The sequence below is a fragment of the Lontra canadensis genome, unplaced genomic scaffold (assembly GCF_010015895.1).
Source record: "Lontra canadensis isolate GAN:19392208 unplaced genomic scaffold, GSC_riverotter_1.0 scaffold45, whole genome shotgun sequence".
NCBI lineage: Eukaryota > Metazoa > Chordata > Mammalia > Carnivora > Mustelidae > Lontra > Lontra canadensis.
Genome location: NW_022631039.1, coordinates 7,839,674 through 7,861,406, shown reverse-complemented (window position 1 = coordinate 7,861,406; position 21,733 = coordinate 7,839,674). Strand labels below are relative to the sequence as shown.

The window sequence follows — 21,733 nt, the reverse complement described above, 5'->3', positions numbered from 1 at the left end:
TTGTAGGACACAGGACAAGCCAGCCACTGTTCAAACTGGCACACCCTTTCTGTCCTGTCCCCTGCTTCGCTCTCGGGCAGGTTGTCCCCCCCCCCCCCCCGCCCGGAGGTATTTTCTCCAGTCCCTGCTCAACCCACTTCCATCCACAGGGAGACCAGGTGAGACGCACTAAAAAGTCTGGCCAGAGATATGATCAGTCTGCATGGCAGGGGGACTGGGTCAGGAAGGCCGGTTTCACCGGGGAGGTTTTCCTGGGAGTCCAGGCAATAGGAAGGAAGGGCTGGATGGCAGGTAAGGTGTTCAAGGCTAGAAATGCCCAAGGACCTGCAAATATTTGGTTTTCAAAAGGCGGTCTGCAGGGCTTCTCCAGGGGTCTTTCTCGCTTGGCAAGGGCTTGATGGGCGCCCCCCAGAGGCTGGAAGACATAAGCTCTCAGGAGGTCTTGCCTCTTTCGAAGGCAGTATACTTCCCGTTCCCCTCTTCCAGGAAGCTTTCTTGGGATGACCTTCCAAGGCTTCCCTTTTCCTGATCTTTCCTACCCAAAAGCTTAGGTCCCACAAGCCTTCTGTGTCTTCCCTTGGAACACATGCTTCCCTTGGCATTGTCCCCAGAGTCCAGCCCTAGGGATCTGCCACCCCCACACTTCACGCAAGGAAGAAAATGCCCTCAAGTGATGAGAGCTTCAGAGAAGAGGTTGCAGAGGTGGTACCGAGGTCTTTGGGCCTGGCCCTTCTCAGGCTTCCCCACCCACCCCCAGGCAATACAGGGGAGTTAGAAATAGCATCCAGGGAAGCCTCTCAGTTCTCACACTGCTCTACAATCTGCTTCTGCCTCCTCTTCCTCTCTGTTCTTTTCCTTTGGAGTAACTCCAGGTCTCCCCTCTGCTCTGGGGGCAGGAAGGATTCGGGGTCAGTGGCGAGGGGAAAGACGGACACGGACTCAAGAGTTACAAATCCTCCTTTATTGGGAGGGAGGCTGAGAAACAATAATTTATTGTATGGGGAGCCCCCAGAAGCCTTCTCCCCATGAACCTTTGGGGACTGTGGGGGGGGCAAGGGGGGCTCCCAGGAGCTTCCTGAGAGGGCTGTGTGTTGGGGGGGGGAGGCGACACATTCAGTCCCAGGCACACTGAGCATCCACTCAGGAAGGGAGGCGCCAGGCAGACCCCCACCCCCTCAAGGCTGTGGGTGGGGGGGGTGAGCGTGAGCGTGGGAAGGCACAATGGTAGGGAGAGTCCGGAAGAGTGGTTGAATGTCAGGGGTCGACAAAGGACACCATGATGTAGCGGGTGCCCCGAGTTGTGGGCAGCCCCTCGTGGTAGTGGGTGAGGCGGCCAGGGTGCAGGAGCCCCCAGCCCTTCCGCGGGGACGAGACTATGCAGTCATAACGCAAGAAGCGACAGCCACCTCCCTGCAAGAGGACGGGGGATCGGAGGCAGACAGTGAGCAGACAGGGCGCTGGGGGGCAGGCCGCCACAGCGGGGGGTGAGAGGCAGGCACAGGGGCTTGGAGGGTTGGCACACAAGGGAGGCACGGGAGGGACAGGCACAAAGCCTGAAAGAGGCCCAGGAGATGGCACCTGGGAAGGAACTGAGGGCAGGCCGTGGGCAGAGCGGGTGATGGAAGGGGGTGTGAGGGTTGTCAGGGGTGGGGGGCAGGCCAGCAAGGTCCCCGGGGCTCACGTGAGTGCGTGCACGTGTGTGGAGGGGCCCTGCTGGTGTCCTGACGCGGGAGGGTGCTAGGGGCTCACCTCATAATCCAGGCCCTTGTGGTTGAGGGCCACGTTGAGGGTGAAGGTGGACGAGTCGTGATGGGGCCGCAGAGAGGGCTGCTCGTCCGGCCGGTAGCGGACCACGAAGTTCATCACCGCCCGGGTCTGTGGGGACACGAGAGAAGACACCGGAAGGATGGCCGCGAGGTCCTGGGGGCCTTCCAAGGAGGGTGGTGGGGGAGAGCCACAGGGGTCTCACTGCTAACTCCCCCCGGGCGGCCCTCCTATGGGATCCCTTTCCACGGGGCTCCGGGTGCTACAGGGGCTGAAGGGGCGCCGTGTGGAGACTTCCAGCAAGGGAGGGTGGACGTGGGGTTGGCAGGGGCTGCGGCCCACCTTGGTGTGGTAGCCTGGAAACAGGCTCTCTGTCATGGGTCCCACGTACGTCCTCAGCAGCTGAAGCCACTGGTCCTCATAGCCCACCTGCTTCATGTGGATGTCCACGGTGGGCACGTTCTCATAGCCTCCGGCCAGCCTCGAGTCCTGCGGGCGGCAGGCACTGAGCCCCGACAGGGCCACGCCAGCCTCCCCCCTCCTGTCGCTCTCAGCCCTGAAAGCTTGCGTGACCTGCGTCTGGGAGCCTGGACCGTTTAGCCTGACCACCCCTACCGTCCCTGAAGATGTCACCTCTTCCGTGAAGGCCCTCGGCCCCCCCCCACATCTGGGCCAAGGGCCCCTCCTGTGACTCCCGCAGTGTCTGGGCTGCCCGTCACAGCCTTCAGGTGCTGGGACTGCGACGGAAGCTAGAAGCTGAAGTGCATGAGGGCAGGGCGCAACCAGCATGGCTCAACGTGTCACAGCCCCTAGGTCAGTGGCCGGCGTCTGGGACCTGCCAGCCCCAGGTAAGGAGTTCCTGAATGAAGGCATGCACACAGGCACGCAGTTGTACCCCTGTGGGTCCCCCCACCTCTCCTCCCCTCCCCTGGGGTCCCCTTCTCTGCTCCCACTCTCTCGGTTCCATTTCCCTCCCTCACAGCCACACCTCCCTCCCCCGGGCACCCCCCCTCCCCTGCCCTGGCCCCTCTTACCTCATGCCGGCCTCCTGACCACTGGCCGTAGTGCTCCATTTCCTCCACCAGCTCGTCGCACATCTGGTCGGACAGCAGCGGGAACCAGTACACGTCTGGGCACGGCTGAGGATGGGCAGGGGAAGAACAATGGGGCCGGGGGACCCTTGCAGGCCTCTCGGGAAGAGACAGGCAGCCAACCCAGGGGGGCAAAAGCCACAGCAGAAAGGGAAGCCAGGAGTTGGGAGAAGCTGGGGGAACAGGGATCAGAGCACGGGGATGGGCCGGGAAAGGCGGGGCCGGAGAAGTTGGGAGAGGCGCAGGGAACCCGGTGCAGACGGCAGGAGCATGCCAGAGCCCCAGGTGGGCCTTCTTTACAAAACTGTCATTTCACCCATAACACCAATAGGCCCAACAGACAAGAGAGACGCTCTGATTAGTGGCGGGGTGGGGAGCCGAAGGCCTATCTGCTTGGCCTTTGCCTCTGTCTGCCCAAGGGCAGTCGGTTTGGGAACCATCCATCCACGCAGCGCAGCAGACTCGGGGCTGTGGCCGCTGGGGCAGTCAGGGGTCCTGCACAGGGCTCACCTGCTCCACAAGTCCCTCCCCTTCGAGGGCCCGGCTATAGTTCTCATGAATGTACTGTTCCTTCCAGTCCTGTGGGAGAAGGGGGTGGGGTGTGCACCTTGACGTGTGCCCTCTTCACTCCCCCCGGTCCCACCGAGGGACCCCCAGGGCCACGACCGCGACGGCCTCTCCCCAGGCAGGAGCAGGACCTGGGAGTAAGCGTGTGTGTGCATCCATGCCTGTGCCCTCCTGTAGCCAAGGGCATGTCCCGCTCTCTGAGCAAGACGGCTGGCACTCACCAGGGGGTTGTCGAAGATCTGCCAGAGGTCAGGGTGCAGATGGTCGGTGTCGTACCGGGAAGTGGCCAGGAGGCGGCCGAATTCGTGCTGATTGCTCAGGTGGAGGAAGATACCCTGGAGTAGGGCAGGGGGAGGGTGTGAGGAGACACCGGTGGCTTCTTGCCAGCACCCCGCCTTCGGGCACCCAGGCCGCACTCACCTTGTCCCGCAGGCTCTTACAGAAGGCCATGTCGGGGTCAGTGTCGCTGCCTGAGAACACCTCCCTCTGGGGCAGCTCTGTCCTCAGGGTCTCACCACGGATCACGTATGCCTGGGATATATAGGGCACATTCCACACGCCCCTGGAGGGACCCACACGGGGGTCAGTGAGGTGGGGGACCCTTCCCCAAGGCTGCCCAGGTCAACCCCAGAGACCCTTCCCTTGGGGCACCCCACTCTCCGAGCTGCAAGGTCCACCAGCTTCCCGGTCACAACACCTCAGGCCGGCTGCCCCGTGGGCCCGGCCCCAAAGCTGGGGCCCTTTGTGACGGGTGAGGCCCTTGGGGTAGTGCGCAGGGGTGTGTGGGCCCCGATGGATGTGAGGGCAGGACTCACACTCGCTTCCGCTGTACCAGCTCTACGTAGTCCTCCGAGCGCGCATAGTACTCATCGGGGCTCAGGGCTCCCCAGAAGTTGGACCACAGCTTCCCGTGACGGGACAGCATGGGCGCTATCACCTTCCTGTGGACAGGCGGAGCGGAGGGCCGGGCACAGGTGAGCCCCAGGTCCCAGGAAGGAGGAGAGGCAGGGACTCCCCGGGGACTATCTGGGGACCCTCTGGCTGAGTCAGGCAAGCGACCTGTTCTCTTCGATGAGGATGCGCAAAGTCTGCTGGTTGGTGAGGACGGCGTCGGCATCCAGGCTGAAGTAGAATTCGCACTCCAGGTCCTGCCGACAAGTGTCCCTGGAGGGGACAGGTCGGTGAGCAAAGGGGTAAAACCGGAGCAGGTGGGGGGAGGAGGGACTGTGTGGTGGGTAGGAGAAACCCCCCACTACCCGCTGAGGAGCGGAAGAAGAAAGTGGGTAGAAACATCAGCAAGAGGACAGGAGGAAGACTATGGGGGGGGCCTTTGGCTCCCCGCCCTGCCGCTCATTAGAGCGATTCTCTCTCGTCTCTTGGGCCTATTGGTGTAGGGGGGTGGTGTGCATGCTTCCCCAGGACCCCGAGGTTCTCCTGGCTGCAAGGGTGCCCCCGTGAAGGCTGAGCACAGGCTGCACAGCGTGTGGATGGGGAAGGGCGGGTGCGGTGGCTGGCAGACCCCCTTGGCTCTCACTCGTGCTCCCCACCCAGTGCTCACTTACATGGCCATGTCCCTGGCCTCGCCTGGTGTCAGGGCCTCCTCTGGCCCCACCAGTTTCACAGCTGAGAAGTGGTCCTGGAGCTGGGGCCAGGAGTCTGCGATGTGGGGCTCATGGTACACCTCCTGGAGAAGCGGGGGGTAGAGAGGGCAGAGAAGATGGGGTCTGAGGGACAGGAGGGGGAAGGTGGTGAGAAGAAAGGGTGTAGGAAAGAGTCTGGGTGGGCGTGGGGGTGGGCGGGAGTTCCAATCCAGGCAGGGGCAAAGCCCCTTGGGAGAGCGCACAAGGGAGAGGCCGCCTGCCAGGGTGTCTCACGTTGTTATGCAGGAAGAGGGTGATCCTGTCGGGGGGGGTAGTCCAGGAGCAGCAGCCGCTGCAGGAAGCGGGGCAGGAATGGGGTAGGTTGTTCCACAAACACAGCCAGAAGCACCCGGGGGGGAGGCTAGAAGATACAAGATGGTGCTCAGAGCCCGGGCCCCCACACCAGTGTGTCCTCCACCACCCTGGCAGGCTGGGAGTCCCCAGGAGCTCCGGCCCGTGCCCCAGCCCTCAGCACACTCTCCCTGCACCCCTCCTCACCTGCCCCCCCCGGGAGTGTCCTCCGGTCCCGGCCGCAGAACCCACAGCCTCCCTGGGGGGTCCAGCCATTAGGGACATAGTTTCCCAGGTAATTCAGCTGGAGCTGTTGGGAGAGGCAGTGAGAGGAGGAAGCAAAGGGGTCCAGCAGCAGAGCTGAGGAGGGTCAGGTGGACGGACAGGGGACAGGGCAGGGAGGGGAGAGATGGACACTCAGAACCTCTCCCAGTACCTCTGCCACTGGGGCTGGGGAGGACTGGCTACTTGGAAGGGCTGGAGGTATGCAGGGGTGGGGGCTAGGGGTATGAACCACTGGAGCACCTTAGTGGGACCGTTCCCATGGACCACGACAGGAAGTGTGTCATAGGCCACATTCCGGATACGCACACGGTTCCGATCAAACTTTAAAACCACCTCATCTGGGGAAGAAAAGCCCAGCTTTATACTCTCTTCCTCTCAAAGCTGCCAAGCTACAGATGCTTCTAAATATGGAGGGGGGCGGGGAGCCCAGCTGCTCTAGAGAGAGGATGAAGGACTGTGGCTCCAGGGGCGTGGGGGGAGTGGCCACTGTCTCTCTCCTGAGGGTACTGACCAGACTCCCGCCACCCTGGGGAGCTCCACCCTCCTCCCCAGGTGACCCGGGCAAGTCACCTTCACAAAGGCATTTTCCTCCCCTGTAATGGGTGGTAACCATAGGTCCTCCCTTCGTAGGGCTGTTGTATTAAATAAAATCACAGAAGCGGTGCCCTTTCTCCTCACCTAAAGCCCCATTGAGGTTCTGAAAGATCCGAGATTTATGATCCAGATTGAGGCCGAGTTTCTCCTGGATGGGATGTAATGGGGTGGGCCACCATTACCCACTCTTTCTAGAACCTCCCTAAAGCCCTAGCCCCCTCATCTCCCCTTCAGGCTGTACGCAGAGCCACAGGTGGCCGCCCTCCACCATCCCTCCCTACCCTGAGCCCCGGGTCCAGGTAGAGTCGAGTATAGAACAGCTGGTCGTCGTCGTCGTCCTTGTACTTCCACTGGCGGACGACTTGGTGGATGGTGGGGGCAAAGCCAATGAATCCTGTAGGGGTGGGCGGGCGCTGACCCCAAGACTCTCAGAGTCACAGGGACCCATCCCCACTCCCTCTCTAGCCCCGGGGCCCCTGGAATGCTCCAGGCCCCAGCACCCCCCCCAAGCTCCATGCCCTAGTACCCCCCCCACCCCACGCCTGGGGCACTCTGCCACTCACCACCAGAGTTGAGGAAGCGCTTCCCCGTGCCCACCTCAGGGTACTGCTCTGCCAGCCCCCACTCGGGCCAGCAGAAGCCCTCCGCGGAGAAGAGCAGGCGGCTGCCGGTCTGGACAAACTTCTTCAGCAGCTCTGAGGGGCTGCCAGCCAGAATCACGTCGTAGCTGGGTGAGGAAGACTGGGCGTGAGCGGGGCAACCACGGGAAGCTCGTGCTCCTTACCCCCTCCTCCGGCTTGCCACCCCCCCCCGCCCCGCCTCCCCGTCAGCGGCCCCTTTACCTGTCCACAAACATGATGACCATGTCCTCCCGGTCTGCGTATTTCTCCATCTCCTTCTTGAGCCACCTGACCTTCTGTCCTCCGCCAACCGTTCGGGCCACATCACCCCCTCGCCACTCCTCTCCCAGGCCCAGGGTCTGTGGGGGGGTGGGGGGGTGGGGAGACCCGCCAAGCCAGGGAGGGGCTCAGTCGGCCAGAGGGGCCCTCCTGACCAGGCTCACCGCGGGGCCCCAAGCATCCAGCCCTCAGCCCACTCCTCCCGCCCCTCCTCCACTCCTCCCCTCCTAGGGACCAGCAGGCATTCCTCTCCTCACCCGTACGGTGTAGTTGAAGAACTCCGCGGACCGCAGGAAACGCCGGTATCCTTCCGTCTCGGCTGTGGCCACCGTGATCACCAGCAGCTTCTCTGTCACCAGCCGGGAATTGGCGCTCGGGACCCACTCACCCAGCTCACCACCCCCACGCGCTCCGCTCACCCCCTTGCCCTCCCTCTGACGCTGCTCCTGTCCTGTTTTTTTTCCGATTCCCTCTTAAACTCTTACCAACCGGGGGAACTTTGGCCCCCCGGGGAGAGCTGGATGGGAGTAACACCCAGGAGTTCGGGGTCAGTTCACATGCGAGGCTGGAAATCCCAGCCCAGGGTGGGCAGTGGGCGAAGGGCCGCGTGGTTCACCCTGTGCAGGGCGCACGGCGTGGGAGAGGCCGGCTGCCCCCTCCAGGCCTTGACCCTTCCCCGGCGCCGCGGGCAGGCACGCAAACCCGGCACCCGCTCGGCTCGGCGCTCCCGGGGTTCTCACCTGGGTTGACCGGGTCGCTGCCCCGCGGACGGTCGGAGGCCGAGGTTGCAGGAGGCGGCGGCAGCAGCAGCAACAGGAGCCCCGGCAGGAGCCGGAGTCCCCGGCCGGAGGAGGCCATGGCGTGGGAGCGGGCGGAGACCGCACACAGGCTCGCAGGGAGCTGGGGCAGTGCGCCCGGATCCCAACTCCGGGCAGGGGCTCTGGGAAGAGAGGCTGCCGTGCGGCCAGCCGCGAGGAGGAGCAGGGCTGGGGCGCCGCCCTGGAAAAAAGGCGTAGCCCGAGGCTACTGAAAACTCGAGAAGCCGGCGCCGCGGACAAGGGGAGGATTGTACCCGGGCGTGAGCGCGCGGGTAGCGCGGAACCAGCGGAGGGGGCGCCCGGCCGCGGAGCGGGGGAGGGGCGGGGGCTCGGGCCGGCGGTCCGGAGCCCAGGACTGCGGTGAGAGCCAGGCCGGCCCAGTGCCTCCCGACACACGAGGAAACTGAAACCCGGAGAGGGGAAGTGACCCCCTGCAGGTCGGGCGGGATGCGGAGGCGGGTCTTTGCAGCAGCCCAGCCCGGAGCCGTGGGTCGGAAGGCTGGGAGAGCGCGGCGGTGGGGGCGCGGGGAGCTTGGGCGAGCGGAGGAGCCGGCGGCAAGGAGGGAGAAGGCCGAGCAGTCTGCGGCCACAGGGGCAATGGGGGTTGAGCTTTCGGCAGAGGGTCCCGGGGGGCCTCTCGGATTGCCCATCAAGCCTGCCCACTTTCTTCGGTAGTCCGGGCCATCATCTCTACCGCCCCCGGGAGAAGCTCCAGGGGTTGCCTTTGCGATGATGGCATCTTCAGAAGAACCGTAGGAAAATGACATTTCTCTAAAGACCACTGGCATCGCCTCTTTAAAGTGATACATTTCGGGGAGTCCCACAAAATACACAACCACTCAGACCGGAAGTAGTTTTGCCCCTATAAAATATGGCGGAAAGCTTTCTCGTCTCCTAGGCAACACCACGTCCTGCGTAGGCACATTGGAATTATTCTGCGCACGCGCAGAAGGACGCGCCGCCGGAAGGGATGGCACCGCCTTCCACGGCCGGGGGCGGGGGTGGTCTATAGCGCGCCGGCGCAGTATGCTCTTCCGGCAGTTGTGTTGTGGAAATGGTGGAGAAGAAAACTTCGGGTATGTGAGCCCCGGCGGTTGGCCCCCTACCTCTTCCTGTCCCAGTCCCGACCCTGGCCTAGGGTGTTCTGACCCAAATCCCTTCCCCGGCCGTCGGGTCCTGGAGTTCGGGTAGCCCCTCAGACCATCCATTCGTGTTTTATTGATGCCCGCTCCATGCCTGCGCTGGGGATGGAGAGAGGAAAAAGGTCCCTGTCATCCAGAAGCTGGCTCTCTCGGAGGGGGGCAGACACGCGAGCCTACCGTTGCGTTTCAGAGTGAGACGTGCGACGGCAGAGGGGTGTATAGCTCGGGGGCGTGGGCAGCAGTGGCACCTAACCTTGCTTCTGGGATGGAGGGGACTGGGAAGGCTTGGAGGGAGAAAAAACGCTTGGTTTGAATCTGGAAAGTCGTCACGGTTTCGCTCAGTTGCAGGGGCGCCGAGGCTCATTCCCGGCAGCGTGAACCGCACGTGCAAAGGCAGGAAAGCGAGAAAAAGCAAGTCGCTTAGGAAGCCACGTTCACAGGGGCTTGCGGAGGAATAGTAAGAGTTTGGAGGGTTGGGGAAAGGTGCATTTGAAAGGCATTCTGTACACCGCCCGGGAGCTTCAGTTCTATCCAGAGGGCCGTGGAGAACCGTCAAGGGCTCTTTTAAGGCAGGGGCGTGACCCGGATTTATCTTTTAGGCAGTTCTGGCTTCAGTGCCGCACTGTACGGAGGAACTTTCTAGAATGGTGGGAATGGTCGTAATCAGCACTGTTTAGCTTGGCAGCCTTTAGCCACATGTGGCTTTTGAGCACGTGAAATGCGCCTGGTGCCACCGAGAAAATGAATTTTAAATTTTATTTAATCTTACTTAAGCTACATTTGAATTTGGGTCGCTGGGTGGCTCAGTTGGTTGGGCGACTGCCTTTGGCTTGGGTCATGATCCCAGAGCCCTGGGATCTAGCCCACATCGGGCTCCCTGCTCAGCGGAGAGCCTGTTTTTCCCTCTGCCACTCCCCCTTCTGTGGCCTCCTGCTCTCTCTCTGTCAAATAAATAAATAAAATCTTTTTTAAAAAATCGACATTGAATTTGTTTTTGTTTTGTTTTGACAGAGAAAGAGAGCACAAGTAGGCAGAGAGGCAGGCAGAGAGAGAGGGGGAAGCAGGCTCCCCGCTGAGCAGAGAGCAGGATGCCGGGCTCGAGCCCGGGACCCTGAGATCATGACCTGAGCGGAAGGCAGAGGCTTAACCCACTGAGCCACCCAGGCGCCCCTCTACATTGAATTTGAATAACCAACCACGTGTGAGTAGTGTCTGCCTTATTATGTAGAACAGGTGTAGAGACTGGAAGGCCAGTTAGGGAGTGATGGAGTTTAGTCCCCATAAAAAGAGATATGGGTGGGACACTCTGCCAGATGACTTTAATCAATCCAGTCATGTCAGTCCTTTTTTGTTTGTTTGTTTTTGTTTTTACAGATTTTATTTATTTATTTGACAGAGAGATAGAGCACAAGTAGGCAGAGGGCAGGGAGAGGGAGAAGGAGAAGCAGGCTCCCCATGGAGCAGGGAGCCCAATGCAGGACTCCATCCCAGGACCCTGGGATCATGACCTGAGCCGAAGGCAGCCACTTAAGCAACTGAGCCACCCAGGCGCCCCCATGTCAGTCCTTTCTTAAAACTCCTTGCTGGATCTCCGTTATTCTCATTGTGGATCCCTAGATCCAAATTCCTTTAGATGTGTAAAGGTAAGACTTTTAATGGTCTGCCTGACTTTATATCCACCCAGTCTCCCGGACACCACAACAAACTTGATGTAGCAGCCCTACTGAGCTTCCTACAATTTATTGAAGGCACTTTGGTCTCCCATTCAAGCTTTCTCTCATGCTGATAGGAAAGCCTGACACACCCATCCCTCTCCCCGAACCAAGCTAGCTTCTGTCCCTCAGTCAGATCTCAAGCTAGACTTTCCTTCCTCTGGAAAATCTTCTGACTACCTCAAGGCCAAGTTAGGTGTTTCTGGCATGTGCTCTGTAGTTCTTTGTACTTCTTGTGTGATCATATACTATGCTCTACTCTTCTTGCTTATTTCATTGTTTGTATGCCCCCCCCCAACTCCGACTGTAAGCTCATGTATTCCTAGGGCCTACTGCACCCCCAGGGACTTAGAGGGGAGGCAGTGTGCAGGGATCCGGAGCTGGGCAGTTCTGGGTCTGAATTCTGACCTAGCCACAGACTAGCTATGTGAGCTTTGGACACACTTCTTAACCTTTGAACTTCAGTAAGCTGGGAATGGTAATGATAACTCTCTCCTAAGGCTGATAAAGGGTTAAAGCTCTTGCACAAAGACCCTAGTGTGCCTGGCTCACAGTGCATGCCCGGTAAGCATTAGCCACTGGGCCAACGCTATTATTATGGTTACAGGCACTCAATAAATACTTGTTGAATGAATAAAGAGATATTTTGTGTGGAATTATCAGGCCCTGATAGATTTAAAATAACTCCTGGGTTTCTTGTTTAGGATGTCTGTGTAGATGGTTCCATTTACGTAAAGAGTATACAGGAGAAGAAGCAGACTTTGGGAAGATTTTGAATTTTGAGCTACAGCGACAGTGGGGCCATCTCTGGCTAGTCTCTCAAACCTCTCATGTGGCCTACTCTCTCCCCACTAAGGAGAGGGCTGGCCCCATCTCTTTCTCAATCTTTTCACTCTTCCTGGGATTTCAAAACCAAACGTGGGGCTCTCTCACCCAAAAGCAAATGAATCCAAAAGTGGTTCCCTCGATTGTGAACTTTCTCCTGAGCCCCAAGGCTGTTGGCTGTTCAGTCAGCTGAAGGAAATCACCTGCTGACCTCACCATTTTATTTTATTTTATTTTATTTTATTTGTTTGTTTGTTTGTTTATTCTTAACCTATAATGTATTATTTGCCCCAGGGGTACAGGTCTGTGAATCATCAGACTTAAACACATTTTACAGCACTCACCATAGCACATACCCTCCCCAGTGTCCATCACCCAGCCACCCTATCCCTACCCCCTTAACCCCCAGCAACCCTCAGTTTGTTTCCTGAGATTTGGAGTCTCTTATGGTTTGTCTCTCCCAATCCCATCTTGTTTCATTTTTTCCCTCCCTATCCTCCATGAACCCCGACTCTGCCTCTCAGATTCCTCATATCAGAGAGATCATATGATAATTGTCTTTCTCTGATTGACTTATTTCACTTAGCATAATACCCTCTAGTTCCATCCACGTCATTGCAAATGGCCAGATTTCGTTTCTTTTGATCTGCTGCATAGTATTCCTGTGTGTGTGTGTGTGTGTGTGTGTGTATACACACATATACCACATCTTCTTTATCCATTCATCTGTTGATGGACATCTAGGTTCTTTCCATATTTTGGCTATTGTGGACATTGCTGCTATAAACATTCGGGAGCACATACCCGTTTGGATGACTGCATTTGTATCTTTAAGATAAATACCCAGTAGTGCGATTGTTGGGTCGTAGGGTAGCTCTATTTTCAACTTTTGAGGAACCTCCATGCTGTTTTCCAGAGTGGCTGCACCAGCTTGCATTCCCACCAAGAGTGTAGGAGGGTTACCCTTTCTCCACATCCTCGCCAACATCTGTCGTTTCCTGACTGGTTCATTTTAGTCATGCTGACTGGTGTGAGGTGGGATCTCACTGTGGTTTTGATTTGTATTTCCCTGATGGCGAGTGATGTGGAGCACTTTTTCATGTGTCTGTTGGCCATTTGGATGTTTTTTTTTTGCCGAAATGTCTGTTCGTGTCTTCTGCCCATTTCTTGATTGGATTATTTATTCTAAGGAACTTATCAAACTCTACACTACACTTTATCAAACTCTTTTGGACACTTGCCCTTTATCTGATATGTCATTTGCAAATATCTTCTCCCATTCTGTCACTTGTCTTTTGGTTTTGTTGACTATTTCCTTTGCTGTGCAAAAGCTTTTGATCTTGATGAAGTCCCAATAATTCATTTTTGCCCTTGCTTCCCTTGTCTTTGGTGATGTTTCTAGGAAGAAGTTGCTGCGACTGAGGTCGAAGAGGTTGCTGCCTGTCTTCTCCTCAAGGATTTTGATGGATTCCTGTCTCACATTGAGGTCTTTGATCCATTTTAAGTCTATTTTTGTGTGTGGTCTAAGGAAATGGTCCAGTTTCATTCTTCTGCATGTGGCTGTCCAATTTTCCCAACATCATTTGTTGAAGAGACTGTCTTTTTTCCATTGGACATTCCTTTCCTGCTTTGTCAAAGATCAGTTGACCATAGAGTTGATGAGGGTCTATTTCTGGGCTCTCTATTCTGTCCCATTGATCTATGTGTCTGGTTTTGTGCCAGTACCATACTCTCTTGAGGATGATAGCTTTGTAATAGAGCTTGAAATCTGGAATTGTGATGCCGCCAACTTTGCTTTTCTTTTTTCAACATTCCTCTGGCTATTCGGGGTCTTTTCTGCTTCCATATAAATTTTAGGATTATTTGTTCCATTTCTTTGAAAAAAATTGATGGTATTTTAATGGGGATTGCATTAAATGTGTAGATTGCTTTAGGTAGCATAGACATTTTGACAATATTTGTTCTTCCAATCCATGAGCATGGGATGTTTTTCTATTTCTTTGTGTCTTCCTCAGTTTCTTTCATGAGTACTTTATAGTTTCCTGAGTACAGATTCTTTGCCTCTTTGGTTAGGTTTATTTCTGGGTATCTTACGGTTTTGGGTGCGATTGTAAATGGAACCGACTCCTTAATTTCTCTTTCTTCTGTCTTGCTGTTGGTGTATAGAAATGCAACTGATTTCTGGGCATTGATTTTATATCCTGCCACTTTAATGAATTCCTGTATGAGTTTGGGCAGTTTTGGAATGGAGTCTTTTGGGTTTTCCACATAAAGAATCATATCATCTGCAAAGAGTGAGAGTTTGGGGGCGCCTGGGTGGCTCAGTGGGTTAAGCCTCTGCCTTCGGCTCAGATCATGATCCCAGGGTCCTGGGATCGAGCCCCACATCGGGCTCTCCTGCTCAGCAGGGAGCCTGCTTCCCCCTCTCTCTCTGCCTGTTGCTCTGCCTACTTGTGATCTCTGTCTATCAAATAAATAAATAAAAAAAAAATCTAAAAAAAAAAAAAAAAGAGAGTTTGAATTCTTCTTTGCTCATTCCAATGCCTTTTATTTCTTTTTGTTGTCTGATTGCTGAGGCTAGGACTTCAAGTACTATGTTGAATAGCAGTGGTGATAGTGGACAGCCCTGCTGTGTTCCTGACCTTAGCAGAAAAGCTCTCAGTTTTTCCCCCATTGAGAATGATACTCGCTGTGGGTTTTCATAGATGGCTTTGATGATATTGAGGTACGTACCCTCTATCCCTACACTGTGAAGAGTTTTGATCAAGAAAGGATGCTGTACTTTTGTCAAATGCTTTCGCAGCATCTATTCAGAGTATCATATGGTTCTAGTTCTTTGTTTTATTAATGTTTTGTATCACACTGATTTGTGGATGTTGAACCAACCTTGCAGCCCAGGAATAAATCCCACTTGGTCGTGGTGAATAATCCTTTTAATATACTGTTGGATCCTATTGGCGAATATTTTGGTGGGAGTTTTTGCATCCGTGTTCATGAAGGATATTGGCGTGTAATTTTCCCTTTTGATGGGGTCTTTGGTTTTGGGATCAAGGTAATGCTGGCCTCATAAAATGAGTTTGGAAGTTTTCCTTCCGTTTCTGTTTTTTGGAACAGTTTCAGGAGAATAGGTATTAATTCTTTAAATGTTTGGTAGAATTTCCTTGGGAAACCATCTAGACCTGGGCTCTTACTTGTTGGAATTTTTTGATGACTGCTTCAATCTTCTTACTGGTTATGGGTCTCTTCAGGTTTTCTATTTCTTCCTGGTTCGGTTTTGGTAGTTTAACCCACTGAGCCACCCAGGCGCCCCACAGTTTTGGTAGTTTATTTGTCTCTAGGAATGCATCCATTTCTTCTAGATTCAGATTTGCTGGTGTATAGTTGCTCATAATATGTTCTTATAATTGTATTTCTTTGGTGGCGTGATGTCTTCTCTTTCATTCATGATTTTATTAATTTGGGCCCTTTCTCTTTTCTTTTTGATAAGTCTGCCAGGGGTTTATCAGTCTTATGAATTCTTTCAAAGAACCAGCTCCTAGTTTCTTTGTTGATTTGTTCTACTGTTCTGGTTTCTATTTCAGTGATTTCTGCTCTTTATTTCTCTTCTCCTGCTGGATTTAGGCTTTCTTTGCTGTTCTTTCTCCAGCTCCTTTAGCTGTAGGGTTAGGTTGTGTACTTGAGACCTTTCTTGTTTCTTGAGAAAGGCTTGTGTTGCTATATACTTTCCTCTCAGGACCTCCTTTCTGTGTCCCAAAGATTTTTGAACAGTTGTGTTTTCATTTTCATTTGTTTCCATGAATTTTTAAAATTTCTTTAATTTCCTGGTTGACCCATTCATTCTTTAGTAGGATGCTCTTTAGTCTCCATGTATTTGAGTTCTTTCCAAGTTCCGTCTTGTGATTGAGTTCTAGTTTCAGAGCATTGTGGTTTGAAAATATGCCGGGAATGATCCCTGTCTTTTGGTATCGATTGAGACCTGATTTGTGGCCCAGAATGTTCCATGTGCACTAGAGAAGAATGTGTATTCTGTTGTTTTGGAATAGAATGTTGTAAATATATCTGTGATGTCCATCTGATCCAGTGTGTCATTTAAAGCCTTTATTTCCTTGTTGATCTTTTGGTTAGATGATCTGCCCATTTCAGTGAGAGGAGTGTTAAAGTCCCCTACTATTATTGTACTATGGTCGATGTGTTTCTTTGATTTTGTTATTAATTGGCCGCTCCCATGTTACAGCCATAGATATTTAAAATTGTTCAAGGGTCTGTCCAACAAGAAGATCTAAGTATGGTACAGTGTCCTTCCTCATCTCTTATGATAGTCTTTGGCTTAAAATCTAATTGATCTGATAAAAGGATTGCCACCCCAGCTTTCTTTTGATGTCCCTTAGTGTAGTAAATTGTTTTCCACCCCCTCACTTTAAATCTGGAAGTGTCTTTGGGATTAAAGTGAGTTTCTTGCGGACAGCATATTGATGGGTCTTGTTTGTTTAATCCATTCTGATACCCTATGTCTTTTGATTGGGGCATGTAGCCCATTTATATTCAGGCTAAGTATTGAAAGATATGAATTTCCTGCCATTGTATTGCCTATAAAGTGTGTGTTACTGTATATTGTCTCTGTTCCTTTCTGGTCTGTTACTTTTAGGCTCTGTCTCTGCTTAGAGGACCCTTTTCAGTATTTCCTGTAGGGCTGGTTTGATGTTTGCAAATTCTTTGTTTTTGTTTGTCCTGGTAGCTTTTTCCCTCTCCTGTTTTCAGTGACAGCCAAGCTGGATATAGTATTCTTGGCTGCATATTTTCCTCATTTAGTGCTCTGAATATATCACGCCAGCCCTTTCTGGCCTGCCAGGTCTCTGTGGATCGGTCTGCTGCCAATCTAATGTTTCTACCTTTGTATGCTACAGACCTGTTGTCCCAAGCTGCCTTCAGGATTTTCTCTTTGTCACTGAGACTTGTGAGTTTTACTATTAGATGACGGGGTGTGGACCTATTTTTATTGATTTTGATGGAGGTTCTCTGTGCCTCCAGGATTTTGATGCTTGTTCCCTTTGCCAAATTAGGGAAATTCTCTGGTATAATTTGCTCCAGTATACCTTCTGCCCCCCTCTTTCCTTCTTCTTCTGGGATCCCAATTATTTTAACATTATTTCATCTTATGGTATCACTTATCTCGCGAATTCTCCCCTTGTGGTCCAGTAGCTGTCTCTGTTTTCCTTAGCTTCTTTATTCTCCATCATTGGGTTTTCTATATCACTAATTCTCTCTTCTGCCTCATTTATCCTAGCAGTAAGAGCCTCCATTTTTGATTACACCTTATTAATAGCTTTTTTTGATTTCAGCTTGGTTAGATTTTAGGTTTTTTATTTCTCCAGAAAGGGCTTTTATTTCTCCAGAAAGGGATTCTCTGGTATCTTCTGTGCTTTTTTGGAGCCCAGCTAGCACCTGTTTTTTGGTAAGTATTTTGGTCTTCCAATACATGAGCATGACATTCTGAGTTGCAGTTCTGACATATTACTAATGTCTATTGATTAGGTTCCTAGCTGTTGGTACTGCCTCTTGTTCTTTTTTCTTGAGGTGAGTTTTTACACCTTGTTATTTTATCCAGATAAGAATAGATGAATGAGAGAACAAAATACTACCAAGGGTAGCAATGACCCCAGAAAAATATAGACTAACCAAATCAGAAGAAACCTGATACTGGGGGGAGAAGAAAGGAGGGGAAAAAAAAAAAAAAGGAAAAAAGCATATAAGACTGCTGAATAGAACAGAGCCACACACTTGATTTTGGGTGTATTTTGGTTTGTTAGAAGAAACTACCGCCCAAAATTTTAAAGAAAGAAAAACATTAAAAAAAAAAAAAAATATATATATATACACACACACACACACACACACACACACACAAAAGTAAGGGTAAACATGATGAAGGGATCGAATTTGACTATAAAGATGAAAATCTTAAAAAAATTCTAAAAAAGGAATTGATAATATAAGAAGGTTGAAAAAAAGAAAAAGGAGGAAATAATGTGATTAGGCTGGAGACTAGAACAAAGCCATGTGCTTGATTTAGGGTATATTTTGATCTATTAGAAGAAACTGGGGGCGCCAGAGTGGCTCAGTGGGTTAAGCCTCTGCCTTCCGCTCAGGTCATGGTCTCAGGGTCCTGGGATGGAGCCCCGCGTCGGGCTCTCTGCTCGGCAGGAAGCCTGCTTCCCCCTCTCTCTGCCTGCCTCTCTGCCTACTTGTCATCTCTGCCTGTCAAATAAATAAATCTTAAAAAAAAAAACAAACTGTATCCCATAATTTTAAAGGATGAAAAACCTATATGTTTACTAAAAGGAAGGTCAAATACAAAGAAGGGATAGAATATGACTGTAACAATGGAAATTTAAAAAGATTTTTAAAAAAGGTATTGGTAAGATGAAATAGTTAAAAATGTTAAAATAGGAAAGAGGAATAATTTTTTAAAAAAGAACAAAAAATTTTTAAAAATTTAGCTTTGGGGGCACCTGGGTGGCTCAGTGGGTTGGGCCTTTGCCTTCAACTCAGGTCATGGTCTTGGGGTCCTGGGATCAGGCCCCGTGTCAGGCTCTCTGCTCAGCGGGGAAGCCTGCCTCCCCCTCTCTTTCTGCCTGCCGCTCTGCCTACTTGTGATCTCTCTCTGTCAAATAAATAAATAAAGTCTTAAAAAAAAAAAAACTTAAAAAAAACTTAGCTTTGGAAGACTAAAGAATCATGGGGGAAAGCCATGAATTCTATGGACTGTATTCCCATAGCTCTGAAGTTTTTCAGTCTTGGCCCATCGGTGAGCTTGGGCTTGGGTGGATGTTCTTGTGGATCTTCTGGGGGAGGGGCCTGTTGTATTGATTCTCAGATGTTTTTGCTGGAGGCAGAATTGCACTGCCCTTGCGGGTTAAGGTTAAGCCTCTGGAGCGATGTCCCTCTGTGGAGCAGACTTCTAAAAGTTCGGATTTTGTGCTCCGCCGCCCCACCGCTTGTCGGGAGCTGGCCCCTCCCCCCGTGGTCTGTCTTCTAGATGTTGCTTCAGATTCACTTCTCTGCACATCCTGCTTTCTGGAAAGTGGTCGATTTTCAGTTCCTAGAATTGCTGCTCTTCACTTTGATCTCCTCTTGGGTTTGCAGGTGTTCGGGATGGTTTGGCAACTGTCTAGCCGAACGCCTCGGACCTGTGATTTTTAGGTCGCGCTCCCACTCCTCCGCCATCTTGCTCGTCCCCCTGGAAGCTTCCTTCTGACTTCACCATTTTAAACCTCCCTCTCATTATCATTCCAGCTGTTCACTTGGGGTCTGTTAATTCTATACAAAATATCTCTTTCTTAATTAAAACGTGTATTCATTGAGTGCCAATAGCCATAAGGAAAAGCTGAAGTCATGTCAAGAAAGCAGATGAGGGGATACTTTCCACCCAGGGGAAATCGTGGGTACAGTCACAGGGGGCCACACAAGGAGGATTGTAGAAATACACACTGGATTTGGCCCTAGGAGGTCACTGGGGTCTTGAACGTGCGTGGTTGCCCTTGAATGGGAGTCAGTTCGCGGGGGGCGTTGAGGATTGGGTGGGACGTGCAAAAATGGAACATCCCGTGGACCGTTGTTTCAAAGATAAGTCACTGTGATGCTGGGGCAACATGTGAGAGTTTGACAGGTTTTTCTAGTGAAGGGAAAGTTCCTGTGGGGAAAGAGGGTTAAAGACGCAGGAGGGAGGGAAGGACTCAAATCGGAGGTGAAAGGTCAGGTTTAACAGTGGGACCCGGGGGGAAGGGGTGTGCATACGCTTCTGTTTGAGGGTGGGCTGAAAGATGAGTGTCTGTACATGTGGCTGGCCCGTGTCTTTTGTGGCAGGAAATGGGGTTGCTGAGCGTGAGGGAAGGGTGCATTAAGGTCCCAGTGGAGGTGGGAATCCCAGAGTACATGGTTGTGTGATTTCTGCCAGCAGTGAGAGGTCTCCAGGAGGCGTTTCACTGGTTGGGTCTGGGGATTGGGAGGAAATGCTGGGGCCACCCCAACTTCTCTCTTCCTGTGTCCCCATGATTCTGGCTCTGCCCCATCCAGTTCGCTCCCAGGACCCTGGACAGCGGCGGGTCCTAGACCGGGCTGCCCGACAGCGCCGCATCAACAGGCAGCTCGAGGCCTTGGAGAATGACAACTTCCAGGACGACCCCCACGCAGGACTCCCCCAGCTTGGCAAGAGGCTGCCTCAGTTCGATGATGATGCAGATACCGGTAAGGTGGGTGGGGGAGGAGGGAGGAGTCAGCCTGGCTCAGGACCGTAGAAGGACATGGGGCTGTGGGGTGGGCAGATGACAGGGGAGCTCCTCTGGCTCCGCTGGGACTGGCTCCTGCCACAGCTTCCTCTAGCAGATGGAGAAGACAGAACATACGGGAACAGAGCTCCCCGAGTCCCTCCAGCTCTTACACGAAGCCTTAGGGGAGCGTGAGATGCGTGTAGGTGCTGGTCGGAGAGGTGAGGGGAGGGACACACGTAGGGGAGAGAGGGAGACTTGGAACCTGGTAGAGCACGTGGGCAGGGGGGCGGACTCATGGGTATTGGGAATGATGGCGCAGAGGAATATGGGGTCTTTCTTGGCACGTGCCAAGTAACTACAGTTGACCTTGAACAGCATGGGTTTGAACTGAGCAGTTCTGCTCCCTCATGGGTTTTTTACAGTCCGGTCCTGTAAATGTTCTTTCTCTACCTTGCGATTTTTGTACATATTTTGTTTTCTCTACTTTTGTTGCAAGAATATGGTTTATAACACAGAGCACGTACAAAGTCGGTGTTAACCGCCTGTTTCCGTTATCAGTAAGGCTTCTGGTCTGCAGTAGGCTGTTTGGGGGGGGGGGGGGTTGAAAGGTCCCCACAGATTTCTCACTACGTGGAGGAGGTCGGCTTCCCTGAGCCTCTCGTCAGTCAAGGGGTAAACTGTAATTGCCCTTCCTCTGTAGGAAAGAAAAAGAAGAAAACCCGAGGGGATCATTTTAAACTTCGCTTCCGAAAGAACTTTCAGGCCTTGCTGGAGGAACAGGTGAGGGGGCGCCGGCCCGGGGGCTGGGAGGACCCCACAGGGAAGGAACGAGCCCGCCGAGGTCCTGGTCCTGGGTGGGTGTTTGCTATGTGGGTGGGCGAGGAGCTGCGGACCCTTCCCCTTGTCTCAGCAGAACCTGAGTGTGGCCGAGGGCCCCAACTACCTGACGGCCTGTGCGGGACCCCCGTCCCGGCCCCAGCGCCCCTTCTGTGCGGTCTGCGGCTTCCCCTCCCCCTACACGTGTGTCAGCTGCGGCGCCCGCTACTGTACCGTGCGCTGTCTGGGCACCCACCAGGAGACCAGGTGAGCTCGGCACGCCCCGCCCCGGGTCCACAGCTTCTCCCTCGGACCCCCTCCTCTCCTCACCCCGGGCTTCCTCTGCATGCAGGTGCCTGAAGTGGACTGTGTGAGCCTGGGCGTCCCCGGAGGAGAAGGCCTTCGCGCGTCACCACAACCTCAGAGAGGGTTCGGCCAAAGGGAGAGCTGCTCTTCTGGACCTCTCGAGCAGCGGTTCACTCTCCCAGCAGAGCCGTGTCCTGCCTGCCGGAGCAGAGCGGTCTTCCCGGGGCCCGTGTGCAGGGACGTGGGCTGGGCCGTCAGCGTGCTGCTGTGTGTAATAAAAGGTTTCTTGCGACAAGGAGCCTGCCTGTTCGGTCACAGGGTGTTCTCGGGGTGAGGGTCACAGGTCTCTTGTCCTACTCACAGCTCTGTGGCTTTGCCTTCTGTCTGTCAATCACCCCTCCCACCGTCTGCCTATCTGACCGTGGAAGGTTCCCTCCCGTTCTCCTGCCTCTCCCCGCCTCCGCGTTTCTTGGCTGCTGCTCGGTGTCATTTTTTAGTGATTTCTGGAGGCACTTGCTTTTGCTTTTTGTTCCTGTCGTTTTTCTGAGGATCATTTGAGTGTCGCCGGGACCGTGTGACAGGGAAGTAGAGTGAGCGCTGGGGACAGGGTGCAGAATGATACTGCGGAAGGAGCCATCCCTGCTTCAGCCTCTGGTCCTTAACCCAACGGAGAGATCAGCCCTCGTCCTTGGTGCCGCCGGTCTGAGGCGCAGTCG

At 53.4% G+C, this 21,733-nt stretch overlaps 2 protein-coding genes across 3 annotated transcripts; one reads left to right on the top strand and one right to left on the bottom strand.

Annotated features, from left to right (window-relative positions):
- Positions 1-1,213: 1,213 nt before the first annotated feature.
- Positions 1,214-8,075, bottom strand: PLOD3 (procollagen-lysine,2-oxoglutarate 5-dioxygenase 3). Its single transcript, XM_032872516.1, is given in 20 exon segments — positions 1,214-1,410; positions 1,750-1,875; positions 2,107-2,253; positions 2,799-2,903; positions 3,366-3,434; positions 3,644-3,757; positions 3,843-3,984; positions 4,238-4,363; positions 4,482-4,586; positions 4,985-5,106; positions 5,297-5,332; positions 5,334-5,423; positions 5,565-5,663; positions 5,879-5,976; positions 6,317-6,380; positions 6,514-6,626; positions 6,796-6,959; positions 7,075-7,211; positions 7,389-7,480; positions 7,872-8,075. Coding segments are annotated over 20 exon segments (2,223 nt in total). The 5' UTR covers positions 7,990-8,075; the 3' UTR covers positions 1,214-1,254.
- An 870-nt stretch (positions 8,076-8,945) lies between these two features.
- Positions 8,946-21,312, top strand: ZNHIT1 (zinc finger HIT-type containing 1). Of its 2 annotated transcripts, none has more exons than XM_032872515.1 (5): positions 8,946-9,025; positions 19,702-19,872; positions 20,596-20,675; positions 20,809-20,978; positions 21,064-21,312. In XM_032872515.1, exons 1-5 carry the CDS (start codon positions 9,004-9,006, stop codon positions 21,083-21,085), a joined length of 465 nt encoding a protein of 154 aa, XP_032728406.1. In that variant the 5' UTR covers positions 8,946-9,003; the 3' UTR covers positions 21,086-21,312. The 2 variants fall into 2 exon arrangements, with proteins under 2 accessions (XP_032728406.1, XP_032728405.1); XM_032872514.1 differs by having other exon boundaries at positions 20,806-20,978.
- The last annotated feature ends 421 nt before the right edge of the window (positions 21,313-21,733 follow it).